This window comes from Gambusia affinis, linkage group LG08 (assembly GCF_019740435.1).
Source record: "Gambusia affinis linkage group LG08, SWU_Gaff_1.0, whole genome shotgun sequence".
NCBI lineage: Eukaryota > Metazoa > Chordata > Actinopteri > Cyprinodontiformes > Poeciliidae > Gambusia > Gambusia affinis.
This window is the reverse complement of record NC_057875.1, coordinates 7,795,274-7,817,693: the sequence shown is the minus strand read 5'-3', so window position 1 is coordinate 7,817,693 and position 22,420 is coordinate 7,795,274. Positions and strand designations below refer to the sequence as shown.

Here is a 22,420-nt window from a genome sequence, read left to right as displayed (position 1 = left end):
CTCAGGACAAAACGATGCCCCTACCACTGCTACCAGCTAGTACAAAGCAGAGATATTCTATTGAGTTATGTCAAAGAGCACCGAAATGTATTCATATTCTCCTGTTTCCCACAGGTTTAAAAGTCACAAGCAGAAATCAAACATTTTGGCAAAGTGCAAACACAACTCCACAACTGTACAGGTAAAGCAAGTGGGATAAAATGTGGTTCAATCCCAACACATCCAAGATAGTCTTGTTCACATCAGAAAGCAGGTAGCACCAACTCCCTGTTGACTGCATATGAATAAAAGCAATGGAAAACAGACTTAAGGTACGGTACATCTAACACATAAGTTACATTTTTGTGGAGTGTTGAGTCTCTCCTCTTTCTTATACCACCATGCAGACTACATAAAAAACTCCACTGGCCACAAAGGAAATTCACAGATCTCCTTTGTGGTCAAAAGGAGATCTATCTAAAAAATGATATTAGGAAGTTATCTTTCTAATTTAAGATTACTTTTATTAAGAGTCCTCTGTAAATTGTAAAGTGCACTGTTAGTTTTTAAGTTGTCATCAAGCACCATGGAAGTACAAAGGAGAAAGCAAGAACAGATACTTTGCCTTTAGTAGGGAGTAAATAACCAGACCACTATTACAAGTTCAACTTCTGTTTGTGAGCATAAAGTTTATCAGGTGATAAAAATGTTTTCTTTTCCTGAGATTTTCACTTTTTACTTCTTCTATTAGTGCAAAGTATCCAAGGATGTCTGCCAGTCGCATTAAGTTAATAACCTCTGTTTTAAGAAATCCTCCTGCATCTTTAGTCTTAATAATTAAGTGCAGTGGCATGATGTACAGTGTCTTCTGAAAAATGTTGTGATGTCTACATTATCACAGTGCAGTTCAAAGCTTGTGACTAAAACAAAACAAATGATGCGCAAAAAAGGGAGATATACATAACCACTGCATTAAATAATAAAAACAATATTGGTTGCTACACAGTTGTTTAGAGGAATGTACTCAATCAATGCCTCTGCACTTCAGAGTGGTACTTCAGGTCAGAACCAGACCCAAAAATAATTGTGTGTATCTGAATGTTGCCAGAATTGCAGTTTTTGTCAATAGCGATCATTTGGAAAGGTGGCGATTTCAGGCAGACAAGGATCACCAGAGAGTGCCTTTAAATCCCACAACTGGGTGCTGCTTTGTCAGATCTCCAAACTGCTGCTCCCAAACAACCTTTTCTCACTATATAGATTTTCACTTTATGAAGCTGAATTTAAGTTGGAGACTTACTGGTTTTGCTTGGGGAGGACATTGTCTTATTTATTGATGCGCAAGTTTGGTGTTCCAGCAAAACATTTTCACAATTCACTGGTGGTCTCAGTTGCCTTGTGCTGGCTTTTCTTCAGATATCTCTCAATTTTGGTCATGGAAAAGAAATGAACTACTTTTCTGAATATGAACATCTAAATATGAAGGTGTATGTCCTTTGATTGCAGATGCTTAAAATACATTCGTGAACATAACAGAATTTAGTGATTGTTGCCAGTTTTATTGAAACTAAATGACTGACTCAAATCAGTCCCTTCCTCCACTTTGGCCTGCTACAGCTCTGCTTTCAGTCCATCTTTCCCCTTTTCACCCAGCCCTGTTTTTTTTATCTCTAAATCAGCTGCCCTTGGATTACTGGGGCTTGTGGAGGTCTATCAGAAACACGTGTGGAGGTTTGGAGGCGGCCGATGGGAAGTCCTTAGTGGGCAGCTCACACTCGTTTCTCCCAAAGAGCTGGAGCCAGTGGGGGAGAAAAACTCTCAGTGAGTTCAAAGAGAGAAACTTATTGGCTTTTTACAGGATATTATTTTCCACTGAATGGATGTGAAGAAAAGAGAGAAAAATCTCACTCTTAAGCGGCTATGTCTGTAAAACACAGCAGCCAAGTGGAAAACTGGATCACTGAAACACTGCTTGACTTTCAGCTTGTAAATATTCTGCCTTGAGTCCTGGTCTGACTCATCCTGTATTTGTTTAGCTACAAATTATAAAACTGAGGACATGATTTGGAGGGATTCACAACTGTAATTTATCGCTCTTAAAAGCAGCAACTAGTATATACATTTTTAAGTGCAGCAAAAATTTGATATTTTGGGATGTCTGCTCATATTCCTACAGTTATTGCACAGAAATAAATGTGCTTGAAAGTGAGCTGTGTATGTTTGTAAACGAGCAAAAGTAGCTTTGAAAACCATTTAAGCATATGTTACACTACCACCTTGTGGACTCTACTTGTAATGCCCCTGCCTAAATCCGCCTCTCCCCCCCGCCCCCTTATTTTTTTCCAAGATGTGCAAGTTTGTAAAAAAAAAAAAAAAAGTGAGAAATGTCAAGTAATACATTTTTCAGTTTAAATTTGAGAGTTCCCATATAGTTTTCTGAAAATACGTACAAAGTTACCGAGAGTCTGGTAAAGTAACCAGTAAGTAAAGAGATAATCAGTAATTTCCAAGAAAGTTTCTTGAAAGTGCCTTCTTGGTTAAAGAGAATACCTGGTAAGTGGGAGTATAACCTCCAGGTTATGTGAAAGTAACTAGTAAGTGCCGAGAATATTTTCTTAAAGTATATGGTACTTTCTTAACCGTTTCTGGTTAGTTAGGAAAGTGCTTTGTATATTCCGAGGAAGCACCATGTAGGTTACAACAAAGTTTCATGGAAAGTACCTGATAAGGTCCCAAAAATACTAGCTAAACTAAAATACCCATCCTCTGTGTTATTTTTTTGTTCCTGGAGATGGTATTAGAATTTGCCACTGTAAAAATTTATATATAATAAGATATTTTCCAACAAGGATTGTGAGCTTTTTGTGTGCTTTAGATAGAGAACAGGAATCACTTTTAAATGAAAAATGTTCCATTGAGAATGACAGAGAACTTATTTTGTAAAACATGTTATGTCAATTCCTAGAACAACATTGTCTCTTTGAATTACGAACCTGTCAACAGGTTAAGTATGTGCATAGATCATCTGTACAGTATTTTATTATTTTTGGCATTTCATTTAGTGACATTGTCTACAGAAGGAAACAGTCACTCTTCTTAACTTCTCAGTTAAAAATCAACATCAACAGTGAACAAGCAAACTGGTTTCTTTTTTACCTGTAGTATAAAGCATCTTTCAGAAACATTGTGTCAAAACAGGTAAAAATAATCTTTCACTGTTAACTACTGAGCTGAGAGCAAGCACAAGAAGAGGCCAAAAGGAGAATGGAAAAATCCACGGCATTTAGGTAAAGCCATGTCATAAAGGCAGCACTAATGAGCCGGAGAGGGGGAGGGAGGAAATGGTTTACATATGGATTTGAAAGAACACAGACATCACAGCTATGTTTCATTCCTAATGAATCAAAGTGATCCTGGTGTTTGTTTCTCCTTCCTGCCTCTGCTACACCACTCCTATTTTGATACCCACTTTGGTTTTTGTTCAAAACCAACCTAAGCACTGTTAAACTTTTAGCTTGTCATGAAAGTAGAGTTTTTAAATTAGTTAACATGGCAATAAACATTTTAAGAGCATTCAGAAGGATTGTGTTACTGTATTTCTACTTTTTCTTTAGGGTTTCTTATGCTTTCTCTATTATTCTATTATTCCAGCTTTCCATGTGTAGATAATTTGATTTTAAAGTATTACTTTTACTTGATATATTTCCATTAAGAATCTAGTCTAAGGCACAGTAAGGCAGAAAGTACAAAACTGCTTGCATAAAAATAATAAGGGCACTTTACTGGAAAACACCAAAAACAGTGATGAGTCCAATAAGAGCTCCTTACTGCCTACAGCTCTCTGAAATAAGCAAGTTTTAATGTTCAAGAGTAATGCTTAATTATCCATACATGGCCATTTACAACTGAATTGCCAAAGGGCCCCAGCTTCACAACACTCCCATGTCTATTAGAAGATATTATTGCATCCAGTCAGAATTATTCACTGCATTACCCACGATTCATAGCATGTATTAACACAAGCAATTTCATGCATATGACTACAGTGGGTCTTAGCAGGGGGGGCTCTAATTGCTTTGAAACTAATTTCACAATCATTAGTTTTGGTGGTGATGTGACTGACAGTGTTTTTACTAAATTTTGGAAACCGGACTTGTTTCACATGTTGTGCACTGAAAATAACAAAGATAAATGACTGATTTACTACATGGGTAGCTCTTTGCTCAGGACATAATGTCCACTGACAATTTATATTTTCAAAGAAATTTATTTTGCACCTTAACAAAATGCTCAAAGAACATATGACAGCAATACTTTTATTTCTTGTGCAAGTTTTTGGACCAGTCCCTGGGAGCAAATGATAGGTCTTTTGTAAATACATTCTAACAGCTTAAGGTGCAGGCCAAACTGAAAGCCATTTAGCCTCAAGGTGAAGTTAATGATCCTTGGCCAAGTGCTGCATGCTTTCCATATGTAAGATGAGGAGATATTTTGCAAAGCCACTGAATCAACCTAATGCTGTTATGGGCCATTGTTCACAATAAACATGTAAATTGTGTTTAGGGAATAGCACACAAGTCAGTGGGTTAATGGCACTGATTCAAGAATAAATTATAATCACAGAGTGATGGCTGTTTGCTAAATAAGAAAAACAACTGAAAGCATGCAGATAAAGCATAAGGAGATAAAAATTAAATTAATTAAAATTTTAGAAATGTCATTAAATTAATGCTGATCCTATTTGATTTGAGTGCCCAAACAATATAGAGACAAAAAGTTTAAAAATATATATATTTATTTTTAGCTCATTATTTTTATTTAATGCACACAAAAGAAGAATTAGTAACAGAAAACTGTTACTAATTTAACATTAGCAAAATTCTGAATACATGTTCAGAACCAATAATTTTCCCTAAACCAACAAAACGTAGCTGAAGTGAAAGCCATTAGAACTGTTGTAGTGAAAGAATAAAGCCGCTAGGTGGCGGTATGTCATCATCTCAACGTTCATTTTACATTTTGTTTGGAACTGAAGAGAAATGTCCAGAAAGTTTTATGGAGAATGATAATGTTAATTTTTGAAGGTTGACGATAAGATTTTAATCAAAAGGAAAACTCTCGGCACACCCAGGAACATTTTTACATGTTACAACCTCTGACTTCAAAGTATTTTATCAGGTTTTTTAACAGACCAACAAAAAAAAAAGTGCATAATTGTGAAGTGGAATGAAAATCACACATGGTTTTCAAAATCAGAAATTGTAATCTACATTTATTTCAGCCTTCTTTAGTCTGATGCTCCTTAATCAAATAGAGTGGTATCTCCTTATTTGAGGAGGTAAGCAAAAGCTATTTTGAGTTCTCATGTGTGTTATTTAATCTCGGTCCAAATCTAGCTGGTCTGAGAAGGCCTCCTGGGTTTGCTGGAGAACATTAAAGAACAAACACCATTATGAAATTGAAAGAATAATTAAGCAAGTTGTGGACAGATTTACAGCTGGGTTATGCTATAAATCATGTCCCAACATTTGAAAATCTCATACAGCACTTTTCAATTCATAATCTGAAAATGGAAAAAGTACATCAAAAGTGGAAACTTATCAGAAAATGATTGTACATTTAGAGATCAACAGCTCAGATGAAAGAATCCATAGTTAGGAGTGCTATAAATTTGGAACAACATGCCTATACACACAAGTGGGTTTTATACAACAGTGGTATTTACTACAAGTAGCTGTTGTTGCAAGTAAGATATAAGAAAGTTTGTAGTTTGACAAAAATATAGGGGAAATGATAAACATAAAAAAAGAATGTCCTCTGGTGAGATGACAATTTTGGGCCCCCTCAAAATTATTTTTTTATGGCGGAAACTATACATCATCCTCACAGTGTAACATGGTGATGATTCTTTCTTCAGTAGACACAGAGAGACTGATGAAGTTGATTGGAGGATGAATGGAGCTAAATATAAGATAACTTGCCTCTCAGTGTTAGCTGACTGGGACTCCATACAAATGCATACCACATATTTCAGATTTTTATTTATTAATTTTTTCGAGTTGTGTATCCTTTGACGCTAACTCCACAATTATGCTCTTCTTTGTGTCTATCACCATAGGTTCCAGTGTAAAAGATTTAAGAAATTGTTTATGTCATAATGGGACAAATTGCAAAAAAAATAAAAAATAAAAAATCAAAGGACATCAATACATTAAAATTAGTCAAAAATAATCTACAGATCTGAAATCTATAGAATGACAATAACTGTAGGGATGCAGGCAAAAAGGTTCAAAATTACATCTTCCCATAGTTCTGAATCCAAAGGAAGAAAAATTGCTAGAAGTGGGGGACAGTGGATGGGTTGGGTCCGAATGGAGACAGGTTCTTATACTGCCCAAGATTTGGAGCTGCCACTGAGAGACTGATGGCTACAAGCTACAGATAACAGTTTGTAGCAAGAGGAGAGATTAAGGAAACACGGCGGAGATTGTAGGGGGAGCCGGACGCCACCCGATATGCACATGAGTTTGTGGTAAAAAGCCTCGCTTCTAACATGCTGCAATAAGCTGTTCTGTAATTATACATCTGTGAGCAGTAAATATGAACTTACTTAAATATTATGCTGTAAACTATCATTCATCTAGCAGATTCTAGTTTGAAGTAAAACTGTAATTTTAGCTGAATCATCTGTGCTGTAAATAGCTGAGACCTTTGATTTTTAAATCTTTATTATTATTTAAAATTCACATTTCTCTAAATAGTTGCACAAAATTTATTTTATACAAACTGCTAAAACTGACGCAAAAGAGTCCTAGAAGATCTGGCTCCTCCAAAGTGCTGTCCTTGTTTCCTACACTCCTCAGTGAGCCGTCCTTCCGTGTGCCATTGTTATCAATCAGATCATTTGCAGTTATTACTTATTCGGCTAGCCTCCATGCCTTTTGTCCAAAATCATTCCACTCTCTGTCTCTCAGACCTTCTCCCGCCCCACAGTGGCCCATCTGCCCCCTTGTCTGAAACATACAGCACCGCTCTCCGTTCCTTTCACACACAAAAGCTACCCACACCAGCTGTCCCATCTCTTATCCCATAGCAGTAAAAGGTGCTGGCATCAGTGTTTGCTGTTTTTCAGCATCACTAGATCATTGTTTTTAAGTTTAATTTTAGCTGAACAGAAAAAAAGTATGGATGGACATTTCTAATTTTTAGATATGGATAATTTGGTTTTTAGTTCATAGCAAACAACTGGCCTGTTGGTTGGGCACAAGATATGGAATATAAGTCTTTTCTTATAAACAAAGTAATAATTGGATTAAGAAAATGTGCATAATTCCGTTTATTTTATCACCCTAACTGGGTTTATTAGCATAGACTCAATTTAATATGGTGTGCCTATAAATACAAAAAGATACTTCCTGACTGTTCAGCAGGGAGTTGAGAACATATCCTTTAACATTACTTTTCCTTCGACATAGCCAAGAAGGCTCTAATATTTATTTAAGAAGGAAATAATCTGCCATGCCAAATATGCACTTAAAATAGATAGCAGTCATTGACAGTGGTTATAAATAGAGAAAAAGGAAGAGAGGTTGATCCTCTGAGGCAGCTTTTTAATGGCAATGGCATACTGCTGTTTACTAAAGTCTGTAGTCAAGAGGTCGCCTATCAATAATACCATAAAAATCTCAAATACCCCTGAATTTAGACATCTTCCACATCCAGTTTAGGAAAGAAGCATCTGAAAGGAAATTAAATCACTTTTATGAGAGGATCAAAGGGATCACTCTAAAGGATTTTCTATTTGTAGACACACTGGAAGCGAGGACTGGATCACTTTACATTGATGACAGATCTCTTTTTCCATTTCCTTGAGCTTGGTGTTAAATTATCCAAACATGTTTAACTTAGATGCCTTCATGTGTTAAAAATAATTACCATAAATTAATTGGAGAATGTAAGAGATGTTTTTTTTTTCAAATAGCGTTCTAACCTTAGCATTGCAATAGGATTCACATCCTTATTTGTTGCTTTCCCCATTTCCCCATTCACACCTCAACCTGTAGTGTTGATGGGTGTACACAAACACAGAGGCCAGCACTTTTTCCTCTGCTGCAAGTCTTTTAGGGTATTTTTACCAATTTTAGCCACGTAGAGTGCAAGTTTTTTGTATATTGTTTTCCAAATAATGTAAGATCAATCAGACTGAATGAAGAACATCAATGAAGATTTATTTTTAAATCTTGCCATATTATCTCAACTAGGTTTAGGACAGATTTAGGTCTGGGCTTTGACTGGGCCATTCTAACACATTTGATCCATTGTAGATCTGTCCAAATGTTTACTGCTGTAGACATGCTATTTGAGGCATGCCACTAATGCGTTTTCTTCCTCCATTTTTTCAACTATAGCAGAGCTTTGCTGTCTCTGCTATCCCCACAGAATGATGATGCCAATACCTTGTTTCATAGGGAGGATGGTGTTTGAGGGATGTCTTACCTGTAAATTTGTGCAGCTCCTCACAGGCTACAATGGGTCTCTGAGCTGCTCTTCTGATTAATGAGCTTATCTGGTTTGAGAGTTTCAGTTTGTTGGTAGGATTGAGGTAACACAGCTCAGGGTGTTTGTTTTATAAAACTTCTTCTAACTTCCTCCCTAACCTGTCTCTTGGTATCTGAGGCTTTCACAGAACAGTTGTATTTATACACAAATTAATACGAGATTCATAGTGAGACTTTTGACAGCCTTTTAAGTGAGATTCATGTAGGCTACTCTATTTAGGTGTCGTCTGAAAGTAATTGGCTATATAACAGATTTTATTTAGGGGCAGCATATTGATGTGGGGTGTGTAGTGGGAAGATCGAAGCTTGTAGTTTGCTCTTTGAACTCTTTAAAAAAAAAATCTGATTATGTGTATTTTCATTGCATTGCACACTAAGGCAACGTATGAGGATGCAGGTGGAGGGCAGACCAGCTGACTGGTGGGTAGGCGGAGGCAGGCAAACAATCGGGCTGGACTGGGGGCTGCTGCTGTTTTACTCCGACAGATAGGCAACCTGAACGGACTGGACCTTGACGCGAAGCGCTGTTACCGGGCTCCAGGGAGCAACCAGCCTCTGGGAGTTTAGTCCAACAAGCTACACCCAACCTAACCTTGATTACAGCAACAGCGAACTGTTCTTTGTACAGCCCTGGAGGTTATCAAATTAAATCAGAGCCCCGTAACCACTTGAATTAAGTGACATTTAATATGTCCATATTGCCGTTCACTCCTCCGATTGTGAAGAGGCTACTGGGCTGGAAGAAAGGAGAACAAAGCGGGCAGGAGGAGAAATGGTGCGAAAAGGCTGTCAAAAGTCTCGTAAAGAAGCTGAAGAGGACGGGACAGTTGGAGGAATTGGAAAAGGCCATCACAACACAGAATATCAACACAAAATGCTTAACCATACCCAGGTAAAATCACAGGGCACAAACTGGTCCAAGTGGCTCAAACTAGCAGCTATTACTGATGACAGCTAATGTTAGCCCACGGCTGTAGAGCTAGGCTGCTAGTTAGCGTGAGCTAGCATTAGCAGTTAATATTAAATCAAGTTTTACTTGATAGCGGTGCTTTAGATAGGATTTTATTTGTCCTATCAACTGCAAAATGTATATAATGTTTAAAATTACTTCCCAGGTTGTTGTTACTATCTTTAGTTAGCAAAATATAAATTATATTTACAGATAATTAGCCATCACAACAGCTCAGCTTCGTTCAACAAACATGTAAAATTAAAACAATTAATAGTAGCATGAAATGTTTAATTTATTATTATAATTTTACTTTTTTGGTCAGAAGACTTTGCTAGTACATGTTACACAGACTCTTATAAGAAATGACTTAATCCCACAATTTATAACAAATTTAGTGCATTTTCAAATATACTCCAATGGGACAGGAGCACCTCATGTTTCCCTAGTGATTCCCTAGCAATTGCTTAGACACCATTGCTTGTGTATAAGTAATTGAAGCTGGTGAAGAGTGTGTAAATATGTTATGTGGTTAGCTCCAGTTCATCAACTGTTATATAAACATGTCCACAGTTCACATATGCGATAAAACACGGGTAGAAATCTGGCAGTGCAGAGCTCTGACTAACAGAGGATGTTTAGACTGGAGTGTTTGCACTCTGGGAAAGTTGTATTAGAGGTTTAAGTTGGGATTCCCCATAAGGCAAACTGATCTTTCTTGTATAATAGCTTGTTAGACAGTTGTTTTTTTTAGTTGACTGAGTGATTAAAATGAGCCTTACAAAAGAATGTGGGTTTTTAGTTAGCTCTTGAAATGAAAGTGTTTCAAGCAATTACTTTTCAATTTTATGTTTGGTAACTTCCAGTACTGAATTCGTCATGTTTCTTTTTAAGTCCATTTGTATGTCCAATTGCAAACAAAGCTAGAGGCCCTCTTTGTTATTTTAGTTATCAGGAATAATATGGTGACCCACTTAACATAAAAAATGTGTTGTCTCCCTCCACCCCCCTTTGCTGCCAGTACAGCATGGATACTTTATAGAAGTGGTTCTCAGTCATAGTCCTTAGGACTCACTGACCTGCATGTGAGTTGTTCCCTGCTGACACACTTAAATGAATGTGTGGTTAACCGGCTTTTGCAGCATTTGATGACGTGTTGAGGAGCTAATGCAGTCATTTTAATAATCTGTGCTGGAGCACAGGTGCATCTAAACATGAAGGACACTTGGCCCTAAGGACCAGGATTGAGAATCTCTGCTATGGGATCTTAAAAAATATGAGATATTTGAAGGCCAATTCCATTGTGTAGCAATTCAGAAATAAACTCTGACACCTACAACAAAATAATGTTTTTTCACTGGCACGTTGTAGTAACACTGACATCCTTGCTACAGAGGGTTGGTAATTTGCTAATATTTTTGCCTCTCACCAGAACTACAAGAACACGTGACATGGCATTCTGGTTGTATGTTCCAGGTCTTTAGATGGACGTCTGCAGGTCTTGCACAGAAAAGGTCTTCCTCATGTGATCTACTGTCGGCTATGGCGCTGGCCGGACCTGCAGTCTCATCATGAGCTGAGGGCGGTAGATCACTGTGAATTTGCCTTTCATACCAAAAAGGAAGAAGTGTGTGTCAACCCTTACCACTACCAGAGGATAGAGACGCCAAGTGAGTGTAATGATTGCTATGCTGTACAGTTTTCTGAACTCACTTAGCAAACTGTGAATGGAATTAAAGTGATCTTTTGCACTTTTCCAGTTTTGCCGCCTGTTCTAGTCCCACGCCACACAGATATACCTGCTGAGTTTCCACCACTGGATGACTACAGCCCATCAATACCTGAAAATACCAATTTCCCTTCTGGCATTGAGCCTCAGAGCAACTATATTCCTGGTGAGAGACATTGTGCTTCAAATTTTAAACTGTGAAGCTCCTTTCACTTCTTGAACTTCTTTTTACTGCATATTTTAAAAGAGAAGTTATATTATAGGAGCCTGACTGTAAGCAAAAATATCTCCGGATGACTGCATTGTTTTTTTTTTAAATTTATTCTGTTGAAATGTGATCTGTGCCAACTTGTTTACTGGTGTATGACAAACTGTTATAGTTTCTGTCCATAGGCATAAGAAACAGATCGTCCTTTCAAAGTGTGATGTTTACAGGTTTTGGATGTTACATGTGTTGTATTTTGCAGAAACTCCCCCTCCAGGGTATCTGAGTGAGGATGGTGAGACAAATGATCACCAACTCAACCGCAACATGGACACAAGTGAGCCCCATAACTACATGCACTGCCAGAGCCTTCATTTTCTATAAACCTCCCATCACAATCATGATCCAACCCTGCCCTGTGTTTCAGGTTCACCCAGCCTTTCACCCAACCCTGTTTCACCCACGAACAATAACTCTGGTAAGAAATTTTTTTTGTGTGTGTTGAGAATTTTAACACCATTATGGATTTTAGAGCTTATTCTTCGTAAGTATTTTATGCATAACTCTAGTCTCTTTCTCATCATCATCATCATCATCAGCACCTTCAGGAGTTACCTCTAATCTTACATTTCTGTATTTTCTTTTTACTTTTCCATAATTCTCCTATTATTTTTTTTTTTTTTTCATTGCCTTCTGTTTTTTTTTGTTGCATTAAAGCACTATTACTGACAAGTCTTCCATATATAAAGACCACGCGATTGATTAATTACTAGTTTATATCACAATTATTGAAATTTACTGCCCAGAGCTTTTTGTAAAATGAATCAAACATGGTTACATTTTGCTTTGCTTTGGTTTTAGGATGGTCTTCATTATTTATAATAGGTAGATTTTTTTTAAATGAAAGAAAGACATTTAAACAAATGTCTTACTACCTTTATAATAGTCACTTGTTGCTATAATAACAACAACAACAACAACAAAAAAAAGATTAGGGTTATTAATGTTTGTGCAAGGCACGTAAAATACTTGTGCTCTGCAGATAGTGCATGACCACATTATGTTTTATTACAACAGTGTTCCCTGCTTAGAATAGAAAGGTTTTCATTTGCCTTTTATAACTTTTTCTTCTTTTTTTGATTGTGGACATTGCAACTCACCAACATGGTGAGCAGAATAATTTTATTTCTTAGTTATGCTTTTATTCGTACTGGTCCATAGTATACGATTATTATGTGTATTTTTTTTACCACTAATCCAGACCCACAGCCTGTGACGTATTGCGAATCAGCCTTCTGGTGTTCCATCTCTTACTATGAGCTGAACCAGCGTGTTGGGGAGACTTTCCATGCATCCCAGCCCTCCCTCACAGTAGATGGATTCACTGACCCCTCGAATTCTGAGCGCTTCTGTCTGGGCCTGCTGTCCAACGTCAACCGGAACTCAGCTGTAGAGCTCACTCGCAGACACATAGGTGCGTACTTTTTTTTTTAAGTCAGTCTTTGCTTTTCATATTTATGCTTTGAGAAATCTGCAGGTTTCTGGTTGTTTGCTTGGCTGCAATCATTTCTGTTCCTTTTCCAGGACGTGGCGTGAGGTTGTATTACATTGGGGGAGAAGTGTTTGCAGAGTGTCTTAGTGATAGTGCCATCTTTGTTCAAAGTCCTAACTGCAACCAGCGATATGGGTGGCATCCTGCCACAGTGTGCAAAATACCTCCAGGTCAGTGTGAAACTAATGCTTCAACAATGAAACTAATCCGAGGTGAAATTCAATGTCCTCCACACTTAGGAAAACTGTTTTTAAAGATTTGTAAATAACCTTTAAATAATTCCTTGTACTGAAGTAGCATAAACTTTGATTGGTGTTTTTATAAAAATTCTTTCTAAATGTCTTCATCTGTTGAGAAAGTTTTCCAAAATTGATAAACTTGCTGTATACATTACTTTTTAAGATAATCAATGTAAACGTGTAATTAGTATAATCTGAGCCGTAATGTTCTATCAAAACAACACTTATTTTATCTATACAGTGCTATGTTTAAATATATTTTTGCCAGGATGCAACCTGAAGATTTTTAACAACCAAGAATTTGCTGCCCTCCTGGCTCAGTCGGTCAATCAGGGCTTCGAGGCTGTTTACCAGCTCACCAGGATGTGCACCATTCGCATGAGCTTTGTCAAGGGTTGGGGAGCTGAGTATAGGTAAGTATGGTTGTTTACCCTTCATATTGTAGTTTCAACTGCCTAATACTTAATGTAATATTTTTTATAGATGCACAGAGATATTTGGTAATGATTTTAATGGTCTGAAATACAAAAACGTATTTAGGATGCAGTGAGTTTGACAGGGAAATACCAATTGGACAAGCTAATTGCAGAAATGAAGTTGTCTTCCTCTTTTCAGAGCACATACCCTAACATTCTTTATTCAAATATTTAGATGATTTGTAAATCAGTGATGCAGGAGAGACACTGTATCCAGTTCTTGGGTAGTTCTTTTTTGGTACTCTTTCTTTAACACGTATAATGTAAAAAATTATCATTACATGACAAGGAAAAAATTAAATGCAAAAACATTACAGGGGGTAAATTCAACTATTAACAGAGCCATTGGTACTTCAGGGTGTGGAGTCGCTGTTTTTTTGTGTTTGCTGTCCACTTTTCCCACAGCTTTGACTGGGACCCCATTGTTCCTCTTTTTTTCCATGAAGTAGATCTCTCCCAAAATTTCTGTCCAATTATCCAACTTTGGTGGTCCACCTTCGAGCCAATTACTTGTGAAAATCTTGAGGAGGTACTGATTCCCTTTTTGTAGAATGTCACTACGCTCAGAAACCAGTATGAAAGTTTTCGGAATTCCGTAGCCTGGTATGTTTTTTTTGTTTTGTTTTTTTTTTAAGTCAGAAGGATATTGTCCCAAAAAAAGTGTCCCACATAACTAATGTATACAAGAGTGAGGGAGGTTGTTGAATTTTTTCAATTAGATAAATGTTGTGTAGTTTTACTAGTGACAAAGAACGTTTTTAATGAGGATGACATCAGTCAGCCTTTTAAAATTGTTTATAGATTCCTTAAGGTCTGTCAGATAATGGTGAGGGTGCAGCTTTGACAGAGGGGAAGTAATGTATGCGGTGGTGTGGTGGACATATTTCCAAATCCTTCTGCAGTGGGGATTTCCACTTGACTGTAGATTTGTGCGTGTTGTGTTTCTGCCACCAAACACCACAGAGAAAAGCATCTCCAGTAAAGACTTGAATGACTTCAGGAATAACCTGCAAAGTTGCCTTTATGTTTGTGTTAATTCATTTAAAGCTACTGAGCAAGGTATGTATTTAAATGCAACACATTTAAATGACCATGACCTGTTTCTCAAGAACTTTTCATATTTAGCACAGTGATGCAGCATAGGCAAGCCCATTTTTAATAACAGTCTGTGCATCTCTATTCCACAGACGTCAGACAGTGACCAGCACCCCCTGCTGGATAGAGCTGCACCTTAACGGTCCTTTACAATGGCTGGACAAGGTCCTCACCCAGATGGGCTCTCCCAGCATCCACTGCTCCAGTGTCTCTTAGGAAAACTCATCCCAGATATGCAACTGAGTGCAAGTCACATAGGAAAAGTCAAGGTTTTGTCTGTGATGAAACAAAAGCATCCTTCATTTCCTGCAGGGGGACTTCACTTAGTCAGAATATCACAGAAAATTTTATTTTCAGTAAGTCAATCTAAGAACTATATAGATACACTACAGACAGAGTGATAGGTATCCAGTATTTATTTCTTTTGTTTCTGGTGAATATGAATAACGGCAAATGAAAACACAAGATTCAGTTTTCTGAAATATTAGTATTGCATAAAACCACAAAAAATTATTTTTAAAGCAGAAAAGTTGGCCATCTGAAAATAATTTCCATATGTCGTACATTATATGCACTTGGTACAAGCTGATTTTGGATTATATACTGCATCAATGTATGCTCATGGTTTTCCTGAGGGGTCAAGGTTGCCTGCATGGGTGTTTCTGATCAGTACTTTGTAGCTTCTCTATGGAGTTTAGATCTGGTAAGTTTGCCATCCTGTCAGGCATAGGAAAACTATTGCCAATAAAGCAATTATTGGCAGTATGGGCATGTGTGGAATTAGCATCTATATAAAGCTTGTTAGCAGAGGGAAGCATGAGCTTTTCTAAAACTTCCTGGTAGATGGCTTCACTGATGTTGGTCTTGTTAACACACAGAGAACCAGCACCAGTAAATGACATTTCACCTCTTTTGGCTAACCATCCTACCAGAGAAAGTTGTACTGGTGTCTACAATTAACAACTTTACCATGATTGTGTAGGTCTAACAATATTTTTGCTAAAAGAAAACATTTCTTATTCAAATATTCTTAGAAACTGAATTACGGGGGTGGTTCAGTTGTAATACTCAATTATTAAAATGAACAGGAATAAATGCCTCGCAAAGATCTCTCTTTAAAACAGTGTATGAATGAAATCACCGTACTTTGAGCAGGGCTTCAATAATATTCTAATTTTAGATGCACCTGTATCTGAAAGACCTCTCTCCTGTGCAAAAGAGACTGAAATCAATTTAAAATGCTTTATTTTGCTTCTTTCATTGTATGGATTTATTCTTTACAGACATTTAAAATGTGTGTTCCCCAAGTTTAGATTACGATACAGGTTTACCTTGGCCAATTGTTTTTTTTTCAGTGATTTAATCAAGATTAATTGTGTGTTCATTATTTATGAGACTCAATCTCACACACTTAACAGAGAGGGGAATTAAATGATACATGAAATAACTTGAAAAGTATTCAGTTGCGCATTCATGTAATCTGTCTTTTAAGTACACACTACTTCCCAAATAGGGATTTATTTATATAAATTATCTAATTTATAATTCAATTGGTATTTTGTCTACATTAAGGAAAAACAAAGCACTATTGTTTCTGTAAAAAAAAAAAGTATGAAGTATTTTCTTCTCTAAAAGAGATAATAGATGTTATTTTTGCATATTGTCTGGCATGGGAATCTATTTTTATCATTTCCTAAATATGACTGTAAATAAGGAATTAGAGCTCGTAATTTCATGTTGGCGAAAAGCTTGAAATAGTGAACCCGTTGGACCTTTGCTGTAGGGCTGACTGATAAGACTTTAAAAACCCCCAACTTGGGTTGCATAAAGTATGCTTCTGACCTGTGAGCTGGTTGTGCACATCTGGAACAGATTTCTGTAGCAAATCTTATTTATTTTTCAATAGAGGCACATTGCAGATCATATTTGTCTTCATAGGAGGTTAACTGAATTTAGACACCATATGATTGTGGGGTGAAAACAAGAAATACTACTTTGATTTCTTTCACCAACAGGTAATGTTTTGTGATTCACTGTCCTTGTGAGTAAATGATGTACTTCCAGTTTACTGTTCATCACTTTAACATTGTTATGATTGCTTGCCCAAAAACACTGTATACCACATATATAAGGCATGTGTTTTTGATCACTGTCTCTGATGCAATGTTCATCCTGCACTTACAGTACATAGAACTATGTTACCATGTGATTATGCCAACATGGTAGTTGCCTAAAAACTGTGTACTATAGTGCATTATGTCCTTTGTAGACTTCTGTGTTCCCTTTATTTTTGTAGTGGCTTTTCTAGCCTAAGTTTTACATACATGTAGCCTTTTTGCTTTCAGTCAAATGACTGAAACAAATTGTTCTAAATGTGAAATTTTATTAAAACGCAACAGACAAGTCTTCTCAGTGTTTTTTAAAATCTTTAAAAATCTTTACTTATAAATCCAAACTTATCTCCTGATAACATCTGCTACTCTTTAACATATTATGGAGGTTAAAGAGTAGACAAAGTCAACCCTCAATTGTGTTTAACTCTACAGGGTGCAGTAGTTTTTAATTTTGTTTTATGGCGCACTGGCTGAGAAGTGTTTTCAGCAAGTCTCTGGTATGTCCCTACTAGCTTAAATAACTCAACCCAAATGGGATGCAGATGGTCATTTTGCAGCAATTTCCCATCTTTTGGAGCCTTTAGCAGGTTTTCTTTAGGGATTATGTTTAGTTCTATCCATTTTTCTCTCAGCGCAGACAGGTTCCATGTCCCTGCTGGATGTATGGGAACCCCATGATGTTGCTGCCACTATGAAACTTGACTGGGATAGTGTTATCAGAATGATGTGTACTCTTAATTGTCCACCACAAATAGCATTTAGAATGTAGGCCAAAAAGTACAGATATGATCTCATCTAACCAGTGTACTTTCACCCGCATTGGTTGTGGTACACAGGAACTCTTGTCTCTCTTGCCAGTCTCTCATGAAAACCAGATTTGTGGATTGCATTAGTGTTTTCAGCAAGTCTGTGGTATGTCCCTACTAGCTTAAATAACTCAACTCAAATGGGATGCAGATGGTCATTTTGCAGCAATTTGGGATACCACATATACAATGTTATAAAGCATGTCTTTGATCACTGATGCCATTTTCATCCTGTACTTACAGTACATAGAACTATGTTACCATGTAATTTATAACACCAACATGGTATTCGCCTAAAAACTGCGACTTTTTCTTTTTAAATAGTTACTAATAAGATGACTTAACTGGCTGCGATAGTTAGAGACGTCAGAGAAAAGTGGATAAACTTCAAAAATATTTTTTTCAAGATTTTTACCTGCAAAAAAAAAAAAAAAAAAAAATTAAATTTTCAATTACATACTATTTTATGTTGGTCTGTCACATAAAAGATCATTAAATTAATTAGCTTGAGGTTGTGACAATGTGGAAAGGTTCACGGGATGCGATTACTTTTGCAAGACACCATATGTTGAACAGCAGAAATACCACCAATACTGCACTTTATTTCAACCACGCATTTTATTTTCTGAAGTTATTCAGTTTTTGCATATTTTATTTGGTTGAACCAAATTGCAATATGCACCCTTGAAAACTAGTGTTCACAAATACATTAAAGTCACAATGAAACTGAAAAAAAGGTTTTATGTTGATTTATGAGAACGTGCATTAAGTCTCTTACATGGATAAGGCACATATGTAACGAAAATACATGTTATTCCCTACAAACAAATTATGAATCAGATATTCCATGTTTTATTTTACCTCCATACCAACCACATATTGAGGACCACACAGGGCTAAAGCACATTAAAAAACTCAGGGGGAGAAGGTTAAAGACTGGGGCCACTCATGGCTAACCCTCTAAATAGTATTTCTCCATACATCATTTCATCCTAAAACGGTCATACAACTATTCTTACAGTGCCATCTGTAAGCAAATCCATCTTTCAAGTGTGACCAGGACATCCACATCGATTCCCATGTGGGTTCCAGGAAAAATGGTGCAGTCAAGAGGAATGAAGACAGTCACTGATATCTGATTCTAGCTGTCTTCACCTGAAGATAATCCATCTATTTCATCTTCTTCCCCACCAATGGCCATCCAAAAGGCTTTTGCCACCTAGAAAACAAAAGAGAAACAAATCAGTTTTCAGATGTGCTTTTCTGAACTGAGCCTCTATTCTTGTAAACCACAGGTGTCAAACTCCAGTCCTCAAGCGCCGGTGTCCTGCAGTTTTTAGATGTGCCACAGGTACAAAACACTGGGTTGAAATGGCTTAATTAGGTCCTTCTTGTGTAGATAAGTTCTCCAGAGCCTTGCTAATGACCTAATTATTCTATTCAAGTATGGTGCAGCAGAGGCACATCTAAAACTTGCAGGACACTGGCCCTTGAAGACTGGAGTTTGACACCCCTGTTGTAAACCGATCCAACAAAATTTTTCACTGGAGTACAATATGCAGTGCTTTGCAAAGTATTGATTCCACTTCTAATGGGGGGTTATGAATACATTTCCAAAACACTGAAGCTTTAACTGTTGTTCAAGCAAAAAAGAAATATAATGACTAACCTTTTCAGCATGAACTTTTCTTTGCTCATGTGGTAATGATGAAGCTTTATCTACATGGTGAAATTGAACAAATGCACTTAAGTATAAACATATTTAACTTCCACACTAAGCAACAATAGAGTAGAAAGAGGAGCTTTTATTTGAACTTGCTTTAAATATCCCAATTACCTTTCATCTCTTTTAATTTAGTAAAGAGCCGTTCAAAATTGTCTGCGTCTGCATCCCCAGCAGTAAGATTGGCGAGTTCCTGTATGTCTAAATCAGTCATTGCATCTGCAAGGATCAAAATCATGTACAGTTTATGTAATAACATGGAAAATAAATTCCTAAATTAGCCAAGTAAATGTTTAAAAGAATGTTACTTGCCTACAACTGATCCCTCTTGTGTATCTGAGTTTGCACTGTTGTCTGTGTGGTTGGCCTCCTCATTGGTGTGTGTGCCCTCTGCTGGCAAGCTGGAGGACTGTCCCAAACAAAAAACATTAGCGTCTTTAAAAACGGGTCCCTTTTAAAATTTACTATGGAAAACCTCTTTAAAATAAATATGAATATAATAAATACGACCTTTTATAAATCTACAATTTATATCAACAGAAATGTCATCTAACCGGTGGATCTTGGCTGTGGCGTGGGTTGTTATGCCTGGATGCAACCAAACTACTCATAAGGCCAAAGCCCTGATTGTGCCCTGTTAGACAAAGACGGAAAGAGTCATATACGCTACATACACAAACGATAATATCTATGGGATATGTTCTGTCAAACTAAACCAATTTGATATTAATTTACCATCCTTCATCTCCACACTGGACCACACATTAGCATTAAGTGCCTGAATAATTCTCTTTACTCCTGTGGACTCTGGAAAGTCATCTGAAATGTGCAAAAGTGAAGAGGAAAAGTGAATCAGATGAAGACTTGGTCATGGAAATTTACTTTTCTCTTTCATACAGAACTCACCATCCTCATCTGGTAGCTCCTGTGGATTGAGCTCCACAAGCTCAAATGCATGGGACAAACACCACTGTTGTGCTTCATGCCTAGTGACACCTAAAGCATGAATTAAATAAAAATTTGCAGGCTGAAGCAGTATCAAGTGTATGTGTGTAATTATTCATTGTGCATTCTAACTGACTACTTTAACTAACCGTTTTCACAGACTCTGTCGCACACAAGAATAAGCACCTCAGGGCTGAGATCTTCCACCACAGGAATCCAGGGATTTAGCTTTTCCAGCCCATCCTTCTGCAAACAACCAACATGCATCATAGAAACAGCAAACTGAAAAATTTGCAAATGAAAAGTACATATTGTTCTTAAGGTCACATACCACTTTGCTGTCAAAGTAAGCAATGAAAGCCTGCATGGACTGGGCAATCTCTGCAGACATTTTATATGTGCTTGGTACAACACACAACTGCACATCAGCCATATAATATTTGTTATTGATAGTCCAAGGATACCAAACAACAGTTTCCTCTCGCTTAGATGGCTGAGGCAAACTCTTTGAATTGAGTATTTCTGAGAAGAGAAAAAAATAATTTTCAAAAAATCACAAAAAGACAACATTAAGCTAAGGTGATTTCTTTTTTAACTCAAGCTCAAATATTAAGCGAAATATCAATAAAAAAATCAGACAAGGGCAACCTGAATAAATAAAAAATGCTAGTTTTAAGCAACAGTTTCATTTGTTAAGGGAAAAAAAGACATCCAAAGCCAACTGGTCCTATGTGAAAAGTTAACTTCTAAACCTACTAAATACCTGAGCCAACTCTGGTGTTAATAACTGTTATCTAGAGTTAATTGGTGATAAGTCTTTTAAGTGTTTGTGGAGCCCATTCTTCTTAGCAGGCTTGTTACAATTGGGTCACATTGGAGGGCTTTGGAGCATGAACAACATAATCAGGGTCATGAACCAAACAGCTTTTTCAGCTTGAGAGCGAATTTCATGGATCCATCCAGGTACTGAAGAAGCAATGCGACCCCAGTCCATCATAATAATAACACATAATAATAACACAATACTACTACTCGAAAAGTCATTACTTAGTTATTTATGGGCTCCAGCAAACCACAAAGAGAGCCATTATCCATACATGTAGAAGACATAGAACAGCTCTTCCTTTCTTTTAGGAATGACTGTCCTCCCAAAATTACTTGGAGTGCATCAAAGTCTCATCCAGGAGTTCACAAATGAATCCAGAAAAGCAACAAAAGTACTTTGTTGCCTTTGTCCCACATTTTTGTAACAAGTGCCGTTTTTTTTCTGCTAAAGAACCGTGTTGATATGGATGTTTTTCCTTGTGAATTTATAATTTGAAAAATACATATTGGTTTTAACCCAGGTTATCTTTCTTTGATACTGAGATTTGTTTTAAAATCAGATTATGGTGTTTTTAGACCCTAATCCCATCCGAACTTCTGTCTCACTCAAGACAAAGAAATTCTGTATTACTGACATGGCAACATCAAGAAACGGCTGTTTATGACAGCTCAGGTCAGGTGCTCTGCTCAGTTAGCATTGTTTAACATTAGCTATCCTGCTAAATCAGACTGGCTGTGCCCCGAAAACTTACGTTTTATCAGCTCTTCTTCTTTAAATTCACTGTCAGTGCTAGTGACAAGCACACATGGCAGAATCATCTCAGTGTTTTCTTCTGCCGATGACATTTCTCTAATATTTAAAGATCGCTTTTCAGGTGCTAGCTTAAGATGTAGCTAACTTCTATAACCTTTGAACTCCGTGTTCCGCCGTAGGTCACTTCCGGTTTCTTTAAAATAAGAATAACGTCAATAACTGTGCAGTTTCTTGGATTGATATTTAATAATAATGGTAATAATAATACTAATATTTATCTTAATGACAAATATTCTAAGATTAAATTTCTATGTTGAAAAGTAATGGGAAATCGTAGCCCTGTAAATTTTCTTGTAAGGCTAGACCGTTTAATTAAAGTATTCACTTATTTAATATTGTCCACGCACATTGGTAGCGTACCGTTTAGAAAATGACACAATTAGTTTGCAAGACCTACAGGATATTACCAAA

At 36.9% G+C, this 22,420-nt stretch overlaps 2 protein-coding genes across 2 annotated transcripts; one reads left to right on the top strand and one right to left on the bottom strand.

Moving 5' to 3' along the window:
- The first annotated feature begins 8,923 nt into the window (after window positions 1-8,923).
- smad3b (SMAD family member 3b) lies at window positions 8,924-17,187 on the top strand. Its single transcript, XM_044123971.1, has 9 exons — window positions 8,924-9,429; window positions 10,963-11,156; window positions 11,247-11,381; window positions 11,683-11,757; window positions 11,848-11,898; window positions 12,682-12,894; window positions 13,005-13,142; window positions 13,480-13,624; window positions 14,875-17,187. The coding sequence occupies exons 1-9, from the start codon at window positions 9,227-9,229 to the stop codon at window positions 14,996-14,998; spliced, it is 1,278 nt and encodes a 425-aa protein (XP_043979906.1). The 5' UTR covers window positions 8,924-9,226; the 3' UTR covers window positions 14,999-17,187.
- Window positions 17,188-18,301: 1,114 nt separating this feature from the next.
- Window positions 18,302-22,403, bottom strand: aagab (alpha and gamma adaptin binding protein). The gene is made up of 10 exons (XM_044123972.1): window positions 21,948-22,403; window positions 20,702-20,892; window positions 20,520-20,616; window positions 20,332-20,421; window positions 20,161-20,244; window positions 19,980-20,059; window positions 19,738-19,834; window positions 19,540-19,644; window positions 19,372-19,421; window positions 18,302-18,921 (listed from the first exon to the last, which is right to left on the bottom strand). The coding sequence occupies exons 1-10, from the start codon at window positions 22,039-22,041 to the stop codon at window positions 18,844-18,846; spliced, it is 966 nt and encodes a 321-aa protein (XP_043979907.1). The 5' UTR covers window positions 22,042-22,403; the 3' UTR covers window positions 18,302-18,843.
- Window positions 22,404-22,420: the final 17 nt, after the last annotated feature.